This window comes from Ischnura elegans, chromosome 9 (genome assembly GCF_921293095.1).
Source record: "Ischnura elegans chromosome 9, ioIscEleg1.1, whole genome shotgun sequence".
In the NCBI taxonomy this organism is placed as follows: domain Eukaryota; kingdom Metazoa; phylum Arthropoda; class Insecta; order Odonata; family Coenagrionidae; genus Ischnura; species Ischnura elegans.
Window position 1 is genome coordinate 104,273,511 of NC_060254.1, and position 25,940 is coordinate 104,299,450.

The window sequence follows — 25,940 nt, forward strand, 5'->3', positions numbered from 1 at the left end:
CCATCAAGACCACCTGTGACCCGCGGCGAGGCCCAAAGTCCCACCTCAAGAGGTAAGTGAATGTATCATATGTTTGTGTGCCTAGAAGTATTGGTGTGGACGTAAGCTAGAGAGATTTCCACCTCATGCAAATGCCAACAGGATTGAAATGGTAGACTCCCAGATGTTTTGATTCCTCTCAATGTAAAGGAGTGCCTCCCCCTGCAATCTGGATCCATTCCTGCCACCATTCAAACATGAGTGATATTCTGCCTCTGAACTTGCCTAATAGGATAGGAGAATCACGGATCATTGGACTGCTTTCCTTTTTCCATAGCTGGGAAGATTGCTCATTAACTGATTCTGGAAGTAAAATTCATTTGGATGTACTTTATTTCCATTGAAAATTCAATTTCCATGGCACTTATCACTTTTAAACAAGGAGAAGTAACAGGATTTTAATCAAATTAATTCATAATTAATTAAATTACATTTCTATTGCCACACTGATATTGAAGCTGAGGTTAACGACACTGTACATAGTTTCAGGCTGCTGCAAAGCTCCTTCAAGCACTCAGAGTAGTCTGTGCAAACTCACATTTGAATATAATTAGTTATGAATCAATGATGATAGCAATAGTATCAGCTACGAGACTACGAGCTCGTTTCCAGACTTTGCTCACATCGCATATACTTTGACTCCAATTTTGCTAGTTCCGTCACATCCTTGACCTTGGGTGCAATTAGCCTTGTATGCCAGCTATCCAAGTTTTACTGGTCTGGCCCTGATAGGAAAATTGGATGTGTGGTTTTCAACAAATTATTGAAAACAATAGTACCTTGCTGTGGGATAATCTATTCCCATGGTGGTATTGATATTGGCAAACACTGACCCCTATGTAATTATCACTTATGTCTCCCATAGTACATTTCTGAATACAAGAATTCTCCCCTATGAACACCCTTATTCTAAAAAATGTAAAGTTCTCTTGGAAAAACTTGTAATAATCTTGGATAATAGTGGTTATTACATTAAAAACACACAACGTTAGGTCTAGAATAACATTTTTCTGTTATCTTAAGATGTCACACAGTTCTAATTTTCATCAATAAATGAGGTTTATCTACAATTATATGCCTTCACTATTTCAGGGCCATAACATCAAGGACAACTCCCTGGCATGTCGGCGGCCAACCACCCAGAGGTATATGACGTTTTCAAGGTTTTCCATTGGAATTGCTGTACCTTAATTCCTAGAATAAGTATTGATCCCTCACTCTTAGATTGTAACAAGATTGAAATACTTTCTACCATTCTAATCATTCCACCGCAATTCAATTGAGAATTAAACTCAATACTCAATTGAGCATCCCCTATTCCAGTGGCGCAGCGTGGGGGATAAAACCCCTCCAGAGCTCAGAGAAATTTTTAAGTTTAATCCATTTTACTTAATGGATTTGTATTACTTATGGAATAGTATTAGGATTAATCACATATCCCTCAGAAAACCGTAATGGTCGCCATTTTACACCATTAATCTTAAGGCGGTTATGCAATACCCCCACACCCCAAAGTATTATAGTTGCGCCTAAACCCACCCCCCAGCCTTTGTCCTTAGCTGCGCCCCTGCCCTATTCCTCCTATAAAAGGTAAGAAGGGATTTTATAAATCTAGCTAACCATCTTCTACATATATTTAGAAGTGGATGTCTATTTGTCTGTCTGCTATGCGCATTACCATGGCTGCACAGATTGCTACCCAAGTTAGTACACAAGTACTTCTCATCCTACCAAAACGCCTTAGTTCCTCTTCTTGTTGTATCCCACCTGTCCTTTTTCTTGTTGTTTTTTGTCACATGTACGACATCATGCAATTTCTGTGGCTGGTCATCCTGCCGCGTAGGCACACCTCTTGACACGCCCTAAGTGAAAACATAACACAAAGGATACTATAATAAACCCATTTAAATGCACTCGGCGCAAACCTTTTAGCTGAGTTATGCGTTCACAAGACATTTTTTGCCTACTCATGTACGTAAATGCATTACAATCAACATTGTGGAGTGGGATAAAAGCAGATCCCATAAGGGGAGGGTCGGGCTTAATTACGGTGCAGTGGCCCTAAGGTCTCCCTAAGTTGGGTCTCTGGCAGGGCCAGAATGCATACGACCACAGCTATCTCACCAGTCACCTTCCTTCCCCCATGTCAGCTATAGCCGGCATCAGGTCGTTTGCGTATGAAAATGCTCGTCGATTCAACCCGACGTTTGGCATCAAAGGAAATAGGGATGGGTGAACACAAGGAAACTAGCGAACACAACTATAAAGCCTGTAGATCCAGACTTTGAGACTTTGAGGCTTGTATGCTTTATAATCTGCAAACACCCTAAAATCCATCAAATCCCCAAAATTGGAGCACTCAAATATTGTAATGCGGAATTGATTGGATTCGGAAAAGAACAAGAATGCTTGTGGATAGCACTCTTATCTTTGTTACGGTCAAAATATAAATGACTTGTACATCAATACCAGGGCCCGCTCAAGGGAAAACACAGAGCAAACTGCTGTTGTGTTGCCCTACTAAGGGGGGTTTGGTATGGAATACCCCTCAATTACGTATACCAATGAAGTGGTCCGGGGAAAGGGGTACAGCTAGGAATTAAGGACAGGGGAATTTTAGAGGGGACAATCAATGCTGTGGGATCTGGATGGTATGGAATGCCTGCCATTGTAAGCCGGTGGTGCTGGGACCTCCCCCAGAAAATTTTAAGATATGTAAATGGTTCAAAATGGTGAGGTTTACAGCTTTCTCAGGGATATTCTATCGATCCTTACACTTTTCCATAATTAATATCAATGCAATTAAGTAAGTAAAATGAAATGAATTAAAAAATTTCTCTGAATTCGGGGCGGAAGGGGTCTATCCTCCAAAGCCTGACCCCTCCCTGAGCCATTGTGTAGCATCACCTCTTTTGTGTATAATGCAGTGTACATTTTTTGTTAAAAAGAAATACCAGAGAGCATTTTCAGAGGTAATAAGAACATTTTAATCCAAATAGTTTAATAGACTTATATTTTTCAAGAACCATCATAATATGAGTGGCAGTGATATATTTTTATTATATACATGGATAATAGCCATGAAACTTTATGAGTTTTTTTTCACAAAGTCTACCTTTTCTTCCGCAAAAATAAAAATAAATTTACACCATGAGATAGAATAAAAAATAAAAAATTTTAAAATTGGAAAACAATTTAATTTTGCTGTTTGGGCGTTTGGTTGCCCCCTAGCTATACGCCACCCTGGGTAGTTGCCTGGGAAGCCCAGGGTGACGTAGGTCCTGGTAAATGCCACTGTTTAATCTTGTCACTAAAATCTAGGAGAGCAAGTTACATGCAACCATTCCCTGTGAGCGTTATAAAACATACTAGTATATTAGCATATTAGTGCATTGAAGTTTTTGAAGTGAACTTTATTTAAATATTTCCCTGAGATTTTCATACCTCATCTTTAGATACATATATTTGTAAAACCCGTAATGTGACATACAAAAAGACATTCCAGCCCTCATACTAAGACATAGTTTAGGGATAATAAATGAATAGTTTGAAGTTCAAGATGATTGTGAGTTTTGAAATCTGACCCAAATAAGGTGCTCATAATAAAAAATATCTGCATAGAGTTCCCATCAAGAGTAATTGTGAATGGTCTAGTTGGATAATACATGAGGGGAGCCAAAAATAACGGGAATTGCGCAGTAACTTTTTCATTAATCAATATTTTCTCTATAAATTTTTATCACCTTCCAAGTAATCCTCATTGACTGCAACACATTCATTCATCTAATCGTTACTTCGACACTTCAAAACAATTTTTTAATTCACTAAAATCAATGTTCTTTCGGCCTTACACCGATTTTTGTTTTACTTCACCTACCGTCCCAAAACCTTTTCCGTTAATATCCCTTTTCAGTCTAGGAAGTAGAGAGAGTAACAGGTGGCAATATCTGGTGAAAAGTGGGGGTGAACGATTGGCGTGATGCCTTTTTTTGTCAAAAACCACTTCATGGACATTGCGGTGTGGGCGGCTACATTGTCATGGTGGAAGAACCAATCACCTGTGTGCCAAAGATCAGCCCTTTTTCTCCGGATAGTTTCCCTTAACCTCTGCAAAATACCTATAAAGTTCTTCTATGGTTCGGCAACGATCTTCTTGAATGAGGGAGTGGATTTTTGCAACATTGCCGTCCGTTCTTGATGTTGACGGGTGCCCTTAATGAGGATGGTCATCAAACGACATCTGTCCATTGTTGAGATGCGAAAACCAGTCGTAGACACGTGCTTTACTTAGATTACTATTCCCAAAAGCAGTTTTAAGCATCACTAGAGTTTCTGCGGGAGTTTTCCCCTACAAAAAAAAATAAATAAAATAAACGTCACTGCCGCATGCCAGTCAGCCATCACACCTTTTCGCTAAATTGGAAAAAGTTGATTAACCAAAAAAATCCCAAAGACAAACAGATGCACTCAGAGGCGACCAGGATTCTCACACTGACTCAGAAAATATCACTGCTTGGAACCCTTTATGGGGAAAACAGATCCCTCTCTCAACCGTTACGTCCCCTCTCGTAATGTAAACATGTACTAATATGAGAAACACTAACAGGGAAATTCATGCTGTTTTGTTTAACTTGATTTGAATGCAGAAAAAATAACTCCAAATCTTGGAATTAACATAGTATAGTTTTTATGTGCTTTAAATAACACTGATAATATCTGCAGGGAAATTATTGATTGCAAAGAGTCATTTCTTAAGAAAGCGGCCTCTCTGTAGCACTGCCTGTATTTCACGCCGTGAACGGCGCACTGCTGGGCCACATTGAAATGGGTGTCGTGGTGACCAAGGCGACCGTTAACGGTGCCATCCCGTCAACTGAGCGATTCGATTCATTAAAAGACATCCATACACACGGATAGTTATTTGAATGCACAAAGTGCTAGCATTTGGGGAAGGGAAGGTAGGAACAGAAAGGACAGGAGGAGAGGGGTTCTCCTTATAAGCGGTCGGATATTCGGATCTCCACTGAGCTTCAATGCAAAAAGAAAGCATTTTGACATTGACCAAATCTAACATCTATTTCTTCGGGTGAGAAAGCCTCATTCTACATGTTTTAGGATTGATAAATGGGAAATAATTTTTCCCGTTTCTATGAATCCAATTATTTTGAGTTACATGTACTTATTTCACTGCCTTTCCTGGCCGACTGGCAACAGCTGTAATCAAAACTAAGCGATTTTGTTGTATCTAGCTGCATGTCCTACCTTCCCTCAACACCTGGGTGAGGGGTATCGAAAGGGAACCCACGACATGAAATATTTTGGCCAATTTGTAAGTTATACAGTACTACGGTAATACCGTAATTACCCAGCACTCAGTTTGAAAACACCATTATGAGAGGTTGTGTTTTGCGGTTGGACTGTTATTTATCGTGGTTCCAGCTTTAAATATCTGTGACGTTACGTCGTAAATCTGCTTGATTTTTCACGTAAGTCCAGACAGGGGAAATACTCCAACCGTCGGTCACATGCTGGATCAGGGAAAAGACTCCACAAACAAGAAAAACAGCTCACAAGAAAAAGGTAGCCAAAAATAATTTACGAGTTATTACCGTACGATATCTATTCAAAGTAGAGTATTCAAAAAATCAGAAGTATTACAGAAAACAATGATAGTAAATTCATGATCCCAAAGGAAACATTACCAGCAGAAAATTGCTCTAAAAATCTCATGGCTCACAAGACATGTGACTCCCAGCAGGTCTCGACCAGAAAAAGGGCTTGCCTATGCAAGGCGAGACAGCATTTGAGGGGAGGGCTTCTTCCAGGGAGTGGAGGGGTAGCCAGGCGAATTCAACAACCGCCCACTGATGCGTCACTGCCCCTGCAGAAACGGCCGCTCCACAAAACACCATTCCCTGGTTTTGAGACAACAGCCAGCACCCAGAATTTTCCCCTCAACTTCTGGGTTGGAGACATCAGAGGAATCGTTCATTGGAACACATGGAGGGGAAGGAGATACTGGGGTGAGGTGTTGGAGGGAGAGAGAGTTTGTGATAGGACAATGGTAAAACTTCTCACTCCAAGTGCAATACTAAGGCCTTAGCACCGATTTCCCCTTGCTTGCCAAGGAGAAGTATTTCTCCGCAGTAGTCCTATATAAGTCTTGCATTGCAGGTAGGCTGGTTCGGAGGCTGTTTCGGAGGCTGTTTCAGAGGCTGTTTCAGAGGCTGTTTCCAGAGGCTGAGTTTCCAGAGGCAGGGTTTTCAGAGACAGGATTTTTCAGAGACAGGATTTTGCGAGACAGGGCACTTTGCTACAGGGCCCCTTTGCGCAAAAAATCCTTTGCGCGAAAAAACCTTAGCGCGAAAAGTTCTTGGCGGGAGAAGTTCTGCGGATAAGTTCGGAGGAAGTTCGAGGAATTTCTGGGGGGGGGGGTACCAGAAATTTTGGGGGGGGGGGGGGGGGACACTAAAAAATGCCACATCCTCTGTGGGAAAATGACCACAAAAATAGCTTGAACTTGGGGACCAAGACACGTCCACCAAGAACTGATTAATGCCTAGAAAACTTATCGAGGCATCACAGGTCCACTGGTTTTCACTGGATGAACCCCCACTGTTTAACCCCCATGAATTTCACCAAAAACCATTATTCAGTGGTTAGAATTGAACTGAATATAAAAAGTTTATTGATTGAGACAATAGTATTCAAGAAATATCACTCAAAAATAGTTTTGAAAAGAACATACATTTTTATCACTCTGTAAATAATAACCTCAGAAGTGATGTTTGGAATTCAACAGAATTCTTAAGTGAGTAACATGACATAATTACAAGAGTGAGACAAGAAATAATTGCTGAATTGAAATAGAGTAGATTATTTAGTATTACATAGCAAGAAAATGAAATTAATAATCAATATGTCATAATGTGATGCTTGTTTCGGTGTACAGTGAATCAAAATTACAAATAATTATCATCAGCGACCAGAAGGAACTGGGAAGATTTTTATTGGTATAACACCAGGATATCTTTACCAAACTCAAATGTTCCTTTTCTCATCAGAGATATTTTGTGGTTTTTTTAAAACCAAGTAAAGCAATACAATAACCAACCACTTAGTAAATGGGCAAGATTGGGTTGGTGAAGCAGTTGGGTTCATCAGAACCCTGGGTTGTCCCATTAGTTGGGTTCAACCACCTTATCAAAAATCAACGATTGACAAAAATGGGTTTTAACTTCTACCCAAAATTCATATTGCAACCCAAGAGAAAGTTAGGGTCGACCAACAAAATATATACCCCATATTATATAATCATTAAGTACAAGTTTATTCAAAAATACGGTTATTCACTAAATAATTATTAGTTATCAAAATACCAGCAAAAATATTCAGCATAATATGTGTCTCACTTAATTAATATACATTGGCATTAGTATTTCTCCCATTTAAACCCTCCATGTTTGTAAATATTATCAGTCCATAATTAATTATCAATAAAGAATCCTCCAAAATTCAACAAGATTACGTAAATGACAATAGATTGCACTAAATTCCTCGATTTTCCAATAATTATTAACAATTTATAAGGCATATGGTATTCATGTCAGCTATTGAACAAGTACTGACTAAATTTAATCCAGATGTGTATATATATCTCTCAGTATTAATTAAACAAGTCAAAAAAGAATCATAGGCGATGCTAACAAAATGAGAACTGCATATTGCATCAACAAAAGAAATCACTCTAAATTTCACTCTTCAATTAACAATAGAAATGAGAGCTACATGCTGGTTGCGACAAGATGAAAGTTCATACTTGTCGGGCGATGAAGGTCGCAACTCAACGCCAAAAGCCACACTAAAACACAGTAGGCAGTCTTAAAATCAGCTGATCAATTCAATCACTCAGCCATCGATAGAATATTGAACACTGCAAAATCACGACACTTATCACTGTCCAGAATTGTGAGAATGTCCATAAAGTCTTGGTGGAGGAAAGGTGACACAAAACACAATTGAATCTTAATAACTGGGGCCACCTCCACAGCTTATCTGGAAACGAGCCATCTCGGGGATTTCCCCCCAAGTTAATCTCCCGTCCTCTCCCTCCAAGCACCCATAATTCCTCCACCTTACCCCATCTCACAATCACAGTAGACCAACACTAAATTACATGAGTGAATTAAGCAGATGAGAATAAGCAAGTACAATACAATATTTCAGAACAATTTCAATTACAAGCATAGAAATAGACTCATTATTCATTAATCAAAACAATATTATTAGGAATCAATAGAAATACAACACCGAAATCAAGCATCAAATAGTATTTGAGAGAGCAAACATTAGCATTCATTGAAAAAAAAAAAGAATAATAAAAAAAAAAATCAATGATATTTCTCTCCTTTTAATTACTGGAATTAGCAATGCCACCATGATATGCCTTTAAATGAGAAACATGACAAATTTTCTCTTTCCCAGGAGAAACTTCCAGAATAACTGTTACAGGAGAGAGATACTTTTTAAGGACGAAAGGTCCTTTCCACAGAGGTTCCAGTTTTGCCATTTTCTGTTCACCTTTAGAACTGACAGGATGGTTTTTGCAGAGAACAAGATCTCCCACACAGAAAGTGATTTGGGAGTGAGATTTATTATAGGATTCTTTATACCTGTTTCTGGCCTTTTTTAAATTAGCAATAACATGATTCAGGAGCCCTATTCAGTAACTAAGTCTCCTCGTTTCCGTGATTTCGGAATCGAGCTTTCCGTTTCCGTGTCCGATTCCGTTTCCGTCACTCGGAAGCGTTGTTATGCTATCCACTATGCTTCTCGGAATATATTCCGTGCCCTCCCCCCTTCTTGGGCAGAAGAGGCGGAGATTGCCGAAGTTACTGATGACGTATCCTCTCGGAGCCAATGGCTGATTATCGTCCGGCAATTGTTTATCATACCTTTGAAAATGGAACGCGGAGGAGGTAAGTGAAAATATGCTAATTTTTAATAAATATTTTTGTTTTAAGTCGCAGGCAACTATACTGGACAATTCTCACAGCATTGATTTTATTCGTAAGTAGCGAAATCGCCTAATTTTACGTTGGTATACCTAGTGTAATTTCACTTTTAAATACTGAAAGATAAGCGTAAATATCAATGGTAAACATAAACAATATTCAAAGCTTAACTAAATGCCAGTTATTCTCACGGCGACATTGATACAGCGTATTTTCTGGTGATCCATTATTTCTTACGATTGTTAATTATTGTAACATTGTTCCTTAAAATGCAACATTACGTTGCTGCGAACTAATAAAACTTTCGCATAGGATACTGCACAAGACTACTTTCACAAATGGTTCTTTCCTTGATAGTTTTAATATTTCGATGGATATTTCCTGGTGATCTAAGCTAATTTAAATGGTGCATATTTGTAATATCATATTTTGTAAGATGGATATTTCCTGGTGATCTAAGCTAATTTAAATTCTGCATATTTGTAATATCATATTTTTTTCAATAACTGAAGTTATCAAAATTCACAATAGATACTGGCGTAAGCATTAGTGCTGTGCGGTTGACACCCAGGGTGTCACAGGAGCAGAAGGAGGAGCTCCTGAATTTCATGGTGGACCACCTGGGGTTAGCCACAAACAGAATACATAGTTGGCCCACAAGCTGCTGCCCAGAAGCAGCAGCTGTGGGCACAGCTAACTATTCGCCTCAACGCCTGCTCCAGTGGAGCAACAAAGACGGCGGAGAAGTGGGCTAAGGTAATATTGTGCTTACACTAATCCAATAGCATTGTCTCTAATTTGATTTTTTGACAGTATCAGAGGAATATTTATTGGCAGGTTTGGCAGGATTGGCGGTGCGACACCAAGCAGAAAGCTGCGAGGATTATGGGGCATGCCAGAGGGACAGGAGGAGGGCCATCCCTCAAAGTGACAGCCCTCACTCCTCTTGAGGAGACATTGCTTGGGTTGTTGGGCCAAGTGGCTGTGGAGGGCCATTTAGATGTACCCGACTCCATGCAGGTAGAACTATTTGCTGAATCGTAGAAACCTATAAAATGGAGTTTGAAGGCAATAATTTGAATTTATTGAGCAATCAAATTGAATAGAAACAGAATACGATTGCTAGATAATGCTGACAGAATAATATAGATAGAGATAACAATTTTTAATCAATTTTCATAAATTATTTCATCCAAAACCAAACCATAGGAGTGCCAACATCCTATTTACACATAAGACTACATATTTCAATCTATTATGGTCAACATTAGGGGAATGGATAATATCTTTTCATGCTAATGAGAAGTTGAGTAGTGTACTATCAAAAAAAGAAACTTTATATGGCATTACTTGTCACATTACAGTGTTGGCTTCAGTGATAAAAAACAATAATAAACTATTAACCCCTCAAGCGCGGCGGGCATTTAATTAAATCCCATCTCAGCGGCCGGATGAGATTTAAATGACTTCGCCTTTTTGGCATACTATCATTCAATAATTTATATCTTTCATAATATACGATCAGTATCCTTGAAATTTTTTGTAAACTTGCTTAATATAATGCGTTACTATATAATGATTTTTCGAGCGATTTAAAAAAATATTTATTGTTTTATGTATATCCTTTTATGAACTAATGAATAAATTTTCAATTTTGAAAGATTTTTATTTGGTTTCGAATAAGCTACGAGATCTCTAACATTACATGCATTTAAAAAATACAATTACATGATGTAATTTAGTTATTTTGGGTTGAAAATTTCATAACAGATAGGATACTTTCGATAGGATTACCCGTTCCGCCTACTTGAAAATTTACCACTCCGCCCACTTCTAAGACTTTGTTCCATTGTTACCGTATCATTTCATATAGGTAATCACATGCTAATGTTTCAAACGTCAATATGCAAATATTTAAATGATTTACCTTAGAAAATCTGCTTTGTGTGACATGATTTGAAGCAATCCAAACAATCCCGCTGCACATTTTTCACACCAGTACACGCAAACTCTTCATTTCCCATATTACGCACAAACTGCACACCTCCTTTGAGACTTTGATTTCTTCCCAGCTGTAGGAATTGTCTTTAGGAAATGTATTTCTGTGAGTCTTGGTACTAAATTGTGTATTGAGTGACGGCCATGTCCAAACAGTTCGTATGACGTTGGATATTTCCAAAATATTACCTCGACCAATGGCACGCGAAATGATAAGTCAAATTTTTAGACGTGTTTTTCCTATGAACAACATATGAATTTAGGACTTTCGCATTCAATAGTCTCCTAAATAACTTCATACACCACTTGTAATGGCGTTTTCTTGCCATTAGGTACGAATGCAATAACAGGTCCTTGAAATTCACCCCAGAAATGAATTTACTATAACCTAACACACAAACAGACTTCCGAATCTCTTTTTTGCCTTTCAATACTATTTCCATTTCGTAGGATCCCCAATTATAAAAATGCCACACCCAGGAAGTACACCCGATGAGAATTTCAACACACTGCCTGAAAGCACATCACGCAACATGAATGACTCTAGTGGACTGAAGCTCGTGGTTTAGAAGCTCCCTCAAGAGACGAGGAAATATCTCGAAGGGGCCCTGGTATACGCTGACTGTTTAGATGGAATCTTATCTTCGTTGATTACTGTCCAGAAAAAAAATTAAAAAAATAAATGCAGAGCGAAGCACATGGCCCCTTCGCTTAGGACGCTAAGGACTAACGAGGGGGACCAAACACACTTGGGGGCTTGGGGCTCGAGGTGACGACAAACAAGGAGAAGACGGAGAGAAGGCATTGAGCTTAGAAGATACCATATCTCAAGCTAAAGTAGCTGACCCTTGTTGACGTCTCTCAAGCAGAATAGGCGGAAGTTTTCATGATAGAACAGTTGAAGGAAGGCGTTCAGTTTTTGGACCTAAGTCGTCAACGCGCTGGTTTAAAACGAAATTTTATCGAAGAATTTTTAAAAAATTTTGAAGGCATAAAGCCGCTATGAATATTTTATTGGAGAGGAAAAACATTTCTTCAAAAGATAGAGTAATTAGTTTTTATTTAACACACAATATCTGGCGGAGAAAAAATATTATATACAGTAGGTCAGGAAGCGTACTGGGTACGCATGACGGCGGCATACGAAATTTAAAGGGCGCGTACTGGGTACGCATGACGGCGTTGAGGGGTTAATAAGGAGAATATAAGTAACACTTTTAGTCACAAATGGCATGCAATATAGTATTGAATATGTCTGTGAGATAACTTAAAATCTCAATGAAGAGGAAAATTAACAGAAATCAATGAATAATTAGGTAATACTATCAGTTTATTAGTTCAAAAAGCTTGATACATTATAATAAATATATTTATAAATATCCCTTAAAGACAAGTTTGTTAACCAGTATGAACATATCACCATAACTACTCACAGAGAGCAAAATAGATAATATTGTGGTATTTTGATTAGACATAATTGATGATGGTAATGTGTTATTTTTATGTGGACATAGATATCCATTACCTTTTTATGATCACCTGATCAACATATGACAACATATTCCGACTGTTACATTTGTGTAATCAAATTTTTGTTTCAAACTGTTCATTTTTTGTCAATCATAATCACCCTTGAAATTAACATCATTTACATTGCCCAAGGTCACCCTAGGATGCTTTGAAAAAAAATCACATGCTAAGTAACGTAGAAGTTTTTATCTTCCATTGAGTATCATACATATTAACAGAATCAAACACATGAACCAATATTTAAAAATGCAGTTACATAATAGGGCAGGAATAGCACAAATAATATGCTGTGAAACAAAAAATACTAATTTAGCTCCTAATATGGCTGTTCATCTTCTAAAAAATTAACAGAGTGAATAATAATAAGGCTCTCTGCTAAAAAATGTTAACATTTCTCTTAAAACATGATGGTGTTGAAATAAACCTTACCTTGCAAGGAAGCATTAGAAACAGAAAATCTATATTACAATCTACACTAGTGAATGCACTTTTTTGGTCAGATTAGATACCTGTAACACTTAATGATTAATTCCAATGGCAGTACCATCAAAAATTGTAAAATAGCTGTTGTTGTAGATTTTCAAGTTCCAAAACTTTTTTGGCAGTTGTCTATCTGTCTAAAATGTCTAATGAGAAATGACTACACATATACAGCAATTATAGACTAGCTTCTTCAATATATTCCAAAAGACTGTTTGAACTGAAATTGGCCCATAAATTGTTGATTCTACAAATGTCCCATAATAGGATTTGGTCTCAACCTTGCTTGCTATAGGGTTGTAGGAAATCACCCAGAAATGAATGAATAATTTATAATATGACACGATGAAGAGATAACATTATTAAAAGCTTTAATAACCTTTGAGGGAATCTAATCTGGCCCAACAGAAGAGATATTTATAGAATTGATAGCCTTCCTCACCTCAGATGGAATAGTTGGGGACCAAAAATGTAATGACAATGACTGCTTGCTCGAAATAACTTAGACACAGCATTACATTGAGAGATAGAGAAGAAATATTAATTTAGTATGGTATATTCAAAGTTTATGCAATTTCTTGCTGATCAAACCATTTTCCCATCAAATAAAATATTTTGATTTGGTTTGTTAACTGAGGAAGAATTAATATGCCTTAATTAATTGGTATAGCATATTTTTAATTGACAATAGTAGATTTAAATATGTTGACTCATTGAATAAGAAACTCATTTTATCAATGTTGTTGCAATCACCCAAAGAAGACTGGTTTGAAGTGCCAGTTTGACTACAAAGAAATCAGCATTAGTGATATGAGAATACTTATTCATTTCCTAATTGAGAATGAGGTTGAGGTTTTCACACAAAGTTTTCACTGATGCGATTCAGCAAAAACTTTTGTATTCAAAAGGCTTTGATATTTTTTATAATGGACATCTCTAAGAAGAATGTCTAACAAGTCTTATGGTGGGAACTGGCCCAATAATGAGTATATTTTCATTTTCTCCAATGAAACTTATTGTCATATGAGGTGCATTGCAGAACGTACACTTTCTTATAGCCTGGCATTGGTGAAACCAAAATAATTCCTTATTAATGAGGAATTTGTAATGAGAAACGAATAATTCCGATTGTCTAAATGGAGGTAGGTGGATCTCATATTCAATATTGCTGGCTGTTCTAAATGAATACACTTATTATTGAAGGGCTGAAATTGCGAACTGGTGGATGGCGTGATGGGTGGAGTGGTGGGAAAAGTGTCATTTCCGGGGAAGTTTTTATCCTTCTTATTGGTGCTGTCAAATGCTGAACTGAATCAGTCAACCGGTATTTCAATACCTTTGAATATCCCAATATAGTAATAGGCCTAAGTATTGCGTAGAATCAACATGGAAAAGAATTCAATTCAAACAGTTTACCATAGTATCGAATTTACCATTGTAACCATCAAAGAAATCTGAGGCCTCATGTGTCATAAACTTTTCATTATTTCTCACAGGTTACGAGGCAATTAAGTGACGGCATTCCCGATTCCCACCCACCCATGCAACTTCCTACCCCAACGGAAATTGAAACAGTAACTTTTCCCACCACTCCACCCATCACACCATCCACCAGTTCCCAATTTCAGCCCTTCACTTTTATCCCTCAGCCCATCCTAGATGAAACAACACCGGCAGCATCTCCTCCACCTCCACAGACCAGCAGCCGTAAGAGGAAAAGGCCAGTTGCCCATCGTAAGTAAACCTGAAAATTAAAAGTTACATTAGAAATGCTGTTGTTGCTATTGTTAACTGGTAATAGTTCAGAATAACACATGAATTTTTTTCTTTTGGAGAGGGAAAAATTTAAGCTACTCCATAAAATGTAAAATCACTCTTAGATGCATTAATGAAGGAATATTTGCACTAGGATACTACTCTGAATTATGATTAGAATGAATAAGATGCCTAAATAGATCAACCAGCAACATCAACCTTTATGGTTAATTATTGATATCTATTATATATTATATTGTACCCATTATAACATAGGAAAGCTTACTTGAGGAGGGTTGAATAGTGGGAAAGTGAAATACCAGTGAGCATGTAGGTAATGCATATTGCCAATCTTTTGAATCATCTACTTTTACTCCAGCAAGTAATCAAAGACTTTCTTTTAATCAAATAATCTTTCAATTAGAAGGGGCATTTGCTAAACCTAATCTAAACCTGACCTAGATGAATATAATTCATGAGTTCAAACAATTTATGTAGTAGAAAAGAAATAAGTTCATTCATCAATATTTTCTGGTGCAATTTCCATTGCAGATACCCCACCAGACCAGTATGAGGAGAGACTGGTGAAAGCAGCGGAAGAGAGGGCTGCCGCTGCAACATCCATAGCGGAAACATTCAAGGAGACTGCCCAAGTTTTGTGTGAAACTTTGAGGGAGGTGAAGACAGAGTAAGTTAGTGGTAAAAACAAGCACATTATTTTGAAACACATACCCATAATTTATCTTCGCAAACGGAGAATAATGGACTCCCTCACATTCCTTGCTTCTCCCAATAATGCCCTAGGATGGGCAATAAAAGGCTCTGGTGGGTTGTTTGGCATTTGCCCATTATCCTCTTCCTCCTCCGGTATGGGCAAACCATGCCCCATACACATATTGTGGAGTATTGCGCATGCATTTATTATCCTTCCCACTTTGGCGGGAGCATACTCAAGTGTGCGGTGAAGGCATCTAAACCTTGACTTCAACACACCAAAGCACCGCTCCACAGCACTCCTAGCCCGCACATGAAGCTTAGTATAATTTTCCTCTGGTGAACCTTCCACAGCATCCAGTATGGGTGTTTGCAACCAAGGCTGGTGTGGATAGCCTGAGTCACCTGAACAAGCATATCATGTAATTAAACTGGAGCTGCCCAATAAGCAAAATTTGATAATATTAACTGCCCCCTTAGGGATGAGGTGTAAAAAATGGAATGTAATTAAATGCAGCAGTATTTTCCACAATATATCATTTCACACAATATTTTCAGGCATTCACACAGCTATCTTCAACAGTATGCTTTGTGAATTATGATGGGCCAAAATTTTGGCCCATCATTCAGCCTTAAGGCGGAATCTCATGTTGAAATATGCAATGCGGTGAACAGTACCATTTTTCCAGGTGTATTTTTCTCCATTTAAACACAAATTTCTATTTTAAATCACTGTTATAACATTATATTTTGCAACTTCAACTGCATTCCAATCTAAATTCTCCTTCCCAAATTCCTTTTTTTTTACTTTTCCCGCTTGGTTTGAGTCATAAAACCATTTTTAACGTACTCTTCAGAGCATGCAATAGTTACAACTTACAATTAGCTATCAATCTTATCTTGCTCAGGCATTTTCTTCAATAGTTATTCAATTTATGGGTTTCTATTGGAATGAGATTTAATAATTTGACATGAATCATAACTACCTAGTAACCAGCACCTCTCGCCACTTTCCCACACTGTCCTCATTTCTCTGCACACCTCAGAATTCCTCCAAATAAACGAATCATGTGTGCTGCCAGGATACCTAGCCACACAGTTTAAAATTCTTAGCCTGCTATCACACACCTATAAAATGCAGTATAACACGGAAAAATGAATTGAATGTCCATATAAATAAATTATTTTCACCTATTCAACAATACTTACCATTTGAGCATTGAGGGAATGGTATGATTTTCTATTAACATACAAATTTTCCCTCTCTGATGGTGCTCTTATGGCCACGTGTGTGCCATCAACAAATCCCAGCACACCAGGAAATCCTGTTGCTTGGTAATTCCTGTTGTGAAGCAGAAATCTCTGGCATTAACATCAATATATTTTTCATTTCAGATTTATAACGTATTTGAGGAGGCAGACGTAATGGTGTCTAATTTTTTATATGTATTTTAAATAAAATACTTCTACCCCTGGAAGATGCTGTGTTATTTCTTTATATTTATAAAACCTTGAACTTGTGGATTTTGTTGAAAAGAACTGGGTAAGGTGGAATTTTCATCAGCAATTGCTAGGTGCAGAAGATGCCTAAAGAAAAGAGTGTAGCAGTAAAGACTGACACCAAGTCAAAGGTTCCCGTATCCAAAATTAATGAAAATTTATGTTGCTATTAAATCCATCAATAACTACTTAGAATGGAAATGTAAGGGACATTCAAGTTAAGGGCAAATGCATCTTTGTGTTTCAAAGTATTCTTTTATGTATGCTGTGAGAGAAATCGACAATGGCTTACTCCTGTATGGCCTGCCGTCTTTCATTGCGTGTCTGTGGAAAATGAACCCAACGTGTCAGCACTTGAGGAGAGTTCATCGCCTCAGTCACTTCTTCAATTGCACGGCTGACAGCAGCTTGGCTGAGGCCCAGGTGGCAGTCACTCCCAGCAGACTTTTGGTAGCTGCCTTGCCCAAAAAAATGTAGAGCACATAGGACCTAGGAGCATTTCAGAAAATATATCATTTTGTAATAACAAGAGGCTTGCTGTGCTCATTTATGTGTATTCTCACCTTTAATTTGGTAGGTATTGATGTGCTTCTCTCAGCCTGGTGCATATGCGGCTCCAGCTCTTCAACAAGCTCGGTTGTCAGAGCCTTATTTAGCCGGTAAAGCCCTTGATAAGCAGCATCAGGCATGAGGTATGGGTCGCTTAATTCACGGAGCCGGCGCAACCTTGTCCTGTTGACTTGCCTCAACTCCCTTCTTCTCCTCTCTCTGATTAACCTCAACGCCTGTATTTCGTTCATCTAAAAATGATTTACGTCATTTAATTGCATTATGTTTGTTAATAGAATTGAGATACTTGTGATTTCATTTAACGTTGTGAAGATCTGCAGACGACGTAAGAGAATATCAAAACCCACAAGCTTTTCAAATGTTGTCAAGGAAAGATCAGATGATGAGAGTACTGGAGCCAAATGTGACAAACAGTGACAGTCATACGCCAGGAATTCCCGCAGGAAACGAACTTTCTCAAACAATCAATCATAACTTGTCAAAGATTGCACTTACCTCGCAAGATGTTCCGAGTACGAGGTACTACTAAAACAAAAATCAAGGTCCAAACGGTGCGGGGTCAAAGCGTTAATCTAATCCAAAAATCGAGGTCCAAACGGTGCGAGGTCAAAGCGTTAAGCAAATACTTGCCTAAAAACGTCAGTAAGTAGCGATTCCGATAAAGAGTAAGTCCAAGAGGTCAGTCAAAATAAGAAAGCAGTAATCCAAAATCTAGCAGGTCGAAATCCAAACACAACGTCAAATTCGTAACAACTGACTCCAAAACAAATTCATTAAGTAAATTTAATGCATTGTTGAAAAGCGTTAATGCCTTTATAAATGCATTTATTTATTTATTTCAACGGATAACACCATTTCCCAAATTGGAACTTATTAAGAAAGTTACTACAACTTGAAAAATGATAGGCATTGACTTCTTCGGTTCAACTGCAACTTTATTTGATTCCAAACTTCGTACATAATCATCTATTTACCATTGTATTTAGTACACATACCGTGCCAGTAATGCAAATGATTTGAGATTTCTTACCAGCTTCCACAGCATCACTTTATCGGTAAAAATATTCCATAACTTACCAGCTGGCATATCACTTTCCGTTTCCGAGAAACGGAAAGTCACTTAACGACACCCTCCGTCATTTCGGCCGCTCTCGGACGAGTTCCCGTGACGGAAAGTTCGGATACACCTTAGTGAATAGCTCATTCCGTAATGATGACGTCTTTCCGAGAACCAACCACGAACTATCCGAGAGATTGTCTTAGTGGATAGGGCCCCAGGCAGGCTTGTCTGTCATTATCGCTGAGATCATTCTCGAATAAAGATTTTGGAATGTCCCACTGATTAATTAAAGGATGCTTAAGTTCTCTGCCGAAAATTATTTTGGCAGGAGAATAACCACTGCTCTCATGAGAGGCAGTGTTCAAGGCAAAATTTAAGTCAGCAAGCATAGAGTCCCACATATGGTGAGCATTATTGCACAAAATAGCAAGTGCAGATTTTAGATTTCTATGCAATCTCTCTACCTGATTAGAACAGGGATAGTATGGAGAAACAAAAATTTGCTTAACCCCCAGTTGCAAACACAACTCCTTAACGGCATGAGATTTGAAAACTTGTGCATTATCAGAAACCAAATATTTTGGAAAACCGAATTTTGGAAACACTCTTTGAGTGAGTATTGAAACAACCGAACCGGCCGTAGCCTTGCGAACTGGCTCAAGAAAACAAAACTTAGAAAATCCATCAATAAGAGAAAGTACATATTGGTGTCCACCTTTAGTCAGAGGTAAAGGACCCACAAAGTCAATATAAAGTCTTTCCCAAACATCAGAAGGATTGTGCGACGATAGCATGCCAGGAGGTGGAGCATTTCTGGGTTTACAAGTTTGACACAGATGGCATTTTCTGACCAAGTCATAAACCTCTTTTTTCATGTCCTTCCACCAAAAGTGTCTGCTAATCTTATCATAAGTTTTAGCCATGCCCAAGTGAGCAGACATACTAGAGCAGTGAAAATATTGAAAAATCATAGGCCTCAAGACCGTAGGCAAAACAGCTCTTCCTCGCTTAATTTTAGAATTCCCATAACATAATAGCTGTCCCTTCAGAAAATAGTTTTTGTCGTTCAAGGAATTATTATTAATCTGATTGAAAATATCCTTTAGAACGAGATCAGTTTCTTGGTGTTTTTGAATGTCGACAAATGACAAAGGCAATTTATGTAACACACAAGAATAAGGAACAGCTGACTCCTTATGAGTGTTAGATTCCACATCTGATTGACTATTTGTAGATGAGAATGGCTCAATGCGAGAAAGACAATCTGCGACAGAATTAGCTGATCCTCGAACATGATGCACAATGAATTTATAAGAGGATAATTTAAGAACCATCCTGCCTAATTTGCCCAACTGCTTAGGATGAGAGAAAAGCCATGTCAAGGCACCATTATCAGTGTACAAGTGAAATGGTTTTACTTGTAAGTAAACACTGAATTTTTGAATTCCAAAATGAATTGCGTGACACTCCAATTCATAAGAAGAAAATTTACGTTCATGTTCCAAGAGTGCCTTACTAGCGAAAGCCACAGGGACAAAATCACCATTTACTTTGTGATTCAAAACGGCACCAACCGCCAAATTACTGGCATCGACAAATAAATGAAATTCCTCGTCAAATCGAGGGAAAGATAACACTGGAGGATTGGTGAGAGCTTTCTTCAACTGGCAGAAAGCCTCATTTTCAACGGCTGTCCATTGAAAAGGAACATTTTTACGTTTCAAGCGATTCAGTGGCATAGAAATTTCAGAATACCTTGGAATAAACTTGCAGTAAAACCCACAAAGTCCAATGAATCTGGCCACTTCCTTCACATTTCTGGGAACTGGGAATTGTTCAATTGGTCTCACTCTCTCAGGATCAACTTGCAAGGTTCCATTTGTGATGAGATGGCCCAGAAAAGTGAGTGATTCCACACCAAGCTTAACCTTGTCCTCGCACACCGTCAAACCGGCACTGCGTAGTTTGTTGAGGACAGCATTAACATGAGATACATGGTCTTCAGCAGACTTGGAATAGATACACAAGTCATCAATATATGGATAGACACATGAATATTTCAAATCGCCCAATACTTCATTAATGAGACGAGTGAATATTTGAGGAGAATTTACAAAACCAAATGGCAATCTATTATACTGGTACACTCCGAACGGCGTCACAAAAGCAGTTAATTTCTTAGAATTCTCAGATAATGGTATTTGATGAAAGGCAGAATTGAGATCAAGAACAGTAAAATATTTTGCATCAGCAAGATATTGGAATGCATGTTCAACAGAAGGTGTAGGATAACCGTCCGATTTAACAACTTTGTTCAACTTACGGTAATCAACCACTAATCTTTCAGATCCATCCTTTTTAGGCACTAGAAAAGCTGGCGAACACCAGTTTGAATTGGAAACCTCAATCACTTTCTTATCAAGTAAAGATTGGATGTGCTTCTTCATTAAATTTGCCTTTGGAGGTGACAATGAGTAAGGATGGGATCGAATCGGAGTAGAATCTAGCAGTTCAATTTCGTAGGTCATAACAGATGTGACCCCCAATTCTTGAGAAATCACATCAGGATACTTTGACAATAAACCCTTCAACTTATCACACAACGTGATTTCAGTGGACGACAGAACATGTGATTCGGACGAGTTACTAACTGGCGCCGATTTAAACGCTTCGCAATTGTCCGTAAAGGAAAAAAGAGAATTCGGGGCAATTTCAAAACTGACGTTCGCCGGACGAATAATCATCTTTGAATTACAAATGAAATCCACACCCAGTAACACGGGAAACGGGATTTTAGCTAGATAAAACGCGTGGTTCCAAGAAAACTTGCCTATTTGAACCTTGAGTGAGACAGAGGAATTAATATGAAAAGGCTGCCCCGACACCGTGATTAAATCGACGTCAACACTTTGACGAATAATTTTTCTCCGGCAACATTTCAGAGAAGCAAAGAAATCTTCATCACACAGTGAAACTGAACACCCAGTGTCAATTAGAGCCTGGCATGGCATAGAATGAAGATTAATAGATAATATTGGCAATCGAGTCGAACACTTGTCACGGACACTCATCAAACTCACGGCAGGCTGAGTAAATCGTCGTCTTTTGCGACACTCGTTCACTTTGTGGCCAGGTTTATGACAGTAAGAACAATTAATAGGAAAAGAAACTTCCCTAGGCGCACTGGAAGAGGCAACAGAAGACGGATTCCTAGAGATACGATGGAAAGTGTTGGAATATTCAGCACAGTCCATTAAATGTTTAGAAGCCTGCGTGATAACAGAGTCCAATGCTACAAATGTGTTAGGCTGATTTGAGAACATAATTGCAGATTTTGTTAAAGGATTTAACCCTTGAATAATGAGTCGCACAATAGAAGACTCGGAATACTGCAAACCCAGCACCTGAGTGGCATTACGCACAGAACACACGAAATCGTGGGGCGTTTCGCGAGGGAACTGAAATCTTTTAACTTTCGTAGTGATCAAACGATCAAACTCTCTGTCACTAACAATTCTAGCCCAAACTTTTTCTGTGATTTGAGACCATGCGAGATTCAAGTTTAACATAGACAACCAAAAATGACGAGAGCTGGCAGGTAGTTTAGATACTACAAGGTACAATAACGTTGACAGAGGAACCAAGGACAAAGAAACGATTTCATTAACTTTTAACATGAAATTAAACCAATTCTCACTGTTTGACACTTCAAATGGCGGAAAATCACTGAGTAATTGTTTGACAATCACTAACCCTTCAGAAACTGGCAATGTCTGAGAAGCAGACATTTCGTGAGAGACGTGAACATCACAGCTTTCCTCGTGCGTTGGGCGAGGTGGAACAACTTCTAAAGAAGATTCCCGTTCATTATTAGAAACTTCACTTCCTACGGACACATTAGCCGTACCCCTGGCCTTACGATCCTCGCCCGTGGTTAAATAAGTTTTTTCGTACGGGTTTTCAGTACCTCCAGGCATTTTGAAAAGTGAAGTGACGACAACGAGAAAAAGAGAGAGAAAAAGCGAGAAATAAAACTATCTCTCGATACTGGAAGAATCCAATAGAAAAAGAGGGGTGCGAGAATAACTAGCTGCTATCCAAATTATCAAGAACATTACGAGCACTACGAACATTAATGTCAAATGGCATATGACCACGAGGAAAAGTCGGCAACACTAGTCACGTAATCCCACACGAACCAAAAAGCACTTAATGGAACATAAAATAACTCACTTTTAAGAGAAGAAACAACCAGAAACTGCAAAAAGTGGAGAAATAGTGGAGAAATTGTCACCATTGTCCAGCACTCGGAGACCTCGACGAAAGGACAGGAAATCGAACCACGCTCTGCTACCAAAATGTGACGTTACGTCGTAAATCTGCTTGATTTTTCACGTAAGTCCAGACAGGGGAAATACTCCAACCGTCGGTCACATGCTGGATCAGGGAAAAGACTCCACAAACAAGAAAAACAGCTCACAAGAAAAAGGTAGCCAAAAATAATTTACGAGTTATTACCGTACGATATCTATTCAAAGTAGAGTATTCAAAAAATCAGAAGTATTACAGAAAACAATGATAGTAAATTCATGATCCCAAAGGAAACATTACCAGCAGAAAATTGCTCTAAAAATCTCATGGCTCACAAGACATGTGACTCCCAGCAGGTCTCGACCAGAAAAAGGGCTTGCCTATGCAAGGCGAGACAGCATTTGAGGGGAGGGCTTCTTCCAGGGAGTGGAGGGGTAGCCAGGCGAATTCAACAACCGCCCACTGATGCGTCACTGCCCCTGCAGAAACGGCCGCTCCACAAAACACCATTCCCTGGTTTTGAGACAACAGCCAGCACCCAGAATTTTCCCCTCAACTTCTGGGTTGGAGACATCAGAGGAATCGTTCATTGGAACACATGGAGGGGAAGGAGATACTGGGGTGAGGTGTTGGAGGGAGAGAGAGTTTGTGATAGGACAATGGTAAAACTTCTCACTCCAAGTGCAATACCAAGGCCTTAGCACCGATTTCCCCTTGCTTGCCAAGGAGAAGTATTTCTCCGCAGTAGTCCTATATAAGTCTTGCATTGCAGGTAGGCTGGTTCGGGGCTGGTTCGGAGGCTGTTTCGGAGGCTGTTTCAGAGGCTGTTTCAGAGGCTGTTTCCAGAGGCTGAGTTTCCAGAGGCAGGGTTTTCAGAGACAGGATTTTTCAGAGACAGGATTTTTCAGAGACAGGATTTTGCGAGACAGGGCACTTTGCTACAGGGCCCCTTTGCGCAAAAAATCCTTTGCGCGAAAAAACCTTAGCGCGAAAAGTTCTTGGCGGGAGAAGTTCTGCGGATAAGTTCGGAGGAAGTTCGAGGAATTTCTGGGGGGGGGGGTACCAGAAATTTTGGGGGGGGGGGACACTAAAAAATGCCACATATCGAACGATGGAAACGAATTTTAAAATTCCAAAAGCTAGTGCTACTGCTCATACCAGGGTAAGTGAGTTCAACTCAGAAGGATTTTTTGTGAAAGACAGAGCACATTTTACTGTGCTAAGTTTGCAATTAAAGAATTTGAACACACAGTCACTCAGTCAAAGAAAGCGAAGGAGGAACTTGTTGTCGCTACTGCTGAAGCATTTTTAAAGGCTTTATTTAGTGAAGAGAAACATGACAATCCAAACATTCTGGAATGGCTCTCCAAGTATAGACATATATTAGGGAGTGGGGATTTGCCATTAGCTGATCGTATATGCCAATACTACATACTTGACCATTTCCTTCATTTAGTTTTATCAGAAATTTTGTACAATCGAAATTGTGTTAAATGTTATGTAAAATGCTTAATAAAAGTATTAGTATTCATGAAACGTGTTCCATAAAATAAATGGCTATAAATGTGGAAAAATTGTAGCATTATAAAACACTGCCAAGATTTTCTATAACACAAAATTCACATGGTTTAAAAATGAATTTTAGCAAAAAATAAAACGTCTTCCACGGACCTCTATTTATAGGCCATTTGGCATAAGCAATTTTTCATACTATTTATAAAAAATTCCAGGAGCAATAATATAAGTTATAATGAGGGCCAAGTGAGAAATGGGTGGTGGAATCCACGTGGAACCCACGTGGAATCCACGTTGACTCGTGGATATATGGTGGTGGTGGATATTGAGTGGTTGGACCCACGTGGAATCCACGTTGATTTCAAGTGGATTTGTGGTGATTAACATAAAATGTTAAACAGAATTTCTAATTTGTGGAACTTAACTCTCTGGTGACATTGCGTCATTTATCATCCTGAAACCACGCTAGTTATGTGAAAATGTGTCGCACATTCTATTTTTATATAATTCCTGGAAAGGCAGCCATGAGAGCACATGAAAAATCATAGACACATATATAGAAGGTTTAGATATAGAGTGGTTGAGGTTTTAATGGTTTTAGGACAGCACCTACTGCTGTTTTAATTTTTCCACCAAATTTCCACGTGAGTTCCACGTTGATTCCACGACCAAAAACACGTGGTATCCACGTTACATCTCCACGTGGGTTCCACGTGGATTCCAGCACCCATTTCTCACTGGGGGTAGATCATCCATAGTTCAATTTAAGCTGATTTCTAAATAATATCATGTAAATTGATTTTCCAGCCATAACACGTGACTGGAACGAGTCCACTGCATAATTTGGGGAATGACCCCTGCCCCCAGCCTCTGGCAGATCGTCAAAATGGTATGAGATCTGTTTTTGTTATCATTTTTCTAGGTAATACACATTTTTTGTAAATCGGTCTCATTTCATGAAAAAAACAAATACATACACTTTCAAAATCATACACCTTTATGGTAGACAAATTCCTCCAGAAACTGATTAATGATATGATAGCTTTTTTTTACGGGAAAGAGTTTCTAGTTAGAGGTTTTGTAACTCTGAATAACTTAATGACCACCATGCCCCCCTTCTTAGCTTACCCGCCGTGGCCAGCTTTCTTCCTCTAATAACTCATTGTATATATAAGGCCATGCTCTTCCTGTACCCTTTATTAATAACTTTTCAATTTTTAATATTTTTTAATATTGATTTTGTGAATATGGATGCAAGATTTTTATTCAAATTGGTGAAAGATTCTTTTTGTATTTGAATTACTTAAAATTGTGGATTTGACCAATCACCCATTTTTACCGTTTTTGAGATGATAGCAGATGTCGTATCACAACAATGTCATAGATTGTAGGGCAGATTGTTAATGATTTTTTTTCCTTTACTGCAACAAATTACTTGCAACCATGCCCTGTGA

The 25,940-nt window shown here is 38.5% G+C and overlaps 1 protein-coding gene and 2 long non-coding RNA genes across 3 annotated transcripts; 2 read left to right on the forward strand and 1 right to left on the reverse strand.

The window, feature by feature from the left end:
* On the forward strand, positions 1–25,374 carry LOC124165167. The gene is made up of 3 exons (XR_006866140.1): positions 1–52; positions 1,132–1,184; positions 25,294–25,374. It is a non-coding gene; the product is annotated as an uncharacterized LOC124165167 (long non-coding RNA).
* On the forward strand, positions 14,708–17,008 carry LOC124165166. The gene is made up of 3 exons (XR_006866139.1): positions 14,708–14,795; positions 15,369–15,504; positions 16,926–17,008. It is a non-coding gene; the product is annotated as an uncharacterized LOC124165166 (long non-coding RNA).
* Positions 14,718–18,330, reverse strand: LOC124165164 (putative nuclease HARBI1). Its single transcript, XM_046542464.1, has 7 exons — positions 18,096–18,330; positions 17,594–17,830; positions 17,323–17,519; positions 16,740–16,872; positions 16,517–16,658; positions 15,549–15,935; positions 14,718–14,805 (listed from the first exon to the last, which is right to left on the reverse strand). The coding sequence occupies exons 2-6, from the start codon at positions 17,828–17,830 to the stop codon at positions 15,556–15,558; spliced, it is 1,089 nt and encodes a 362-aa protein (XP_046398420.1). The 5' UTR covers positions 18,096–18,330; the 3' UTR covers positions 14,718–14,805; positions 15,549–15,555.
* Positions 25,375–25,940: the final 566 nt, after the last annotated feature.

Bases quoted from the DNA above. Each gene is read 5' to 3' on its own strand.
- LOC124165164 (XM_046542464.1), bottom strand. From the start codon at position 17,830: ATGAACGAAATACAGGCGTTGAGGTTAATCAGAGAGAGGAGAAGAAGG. The intron at 17,520-17,593 runs GTGAGAATACAC...AAATGCTCCTAG, and splicing joins CAATACCTACCAAATTAAAG to GTCCTATGTGCTCTACATTT. The intron at 16,659-16,739 runs GTAAGTATTGTT...TGCATTTTATAG, and splicing joins ATTCCCTCAATGCTCAAATG to GTGTGTGATAGCAGGCTAAG.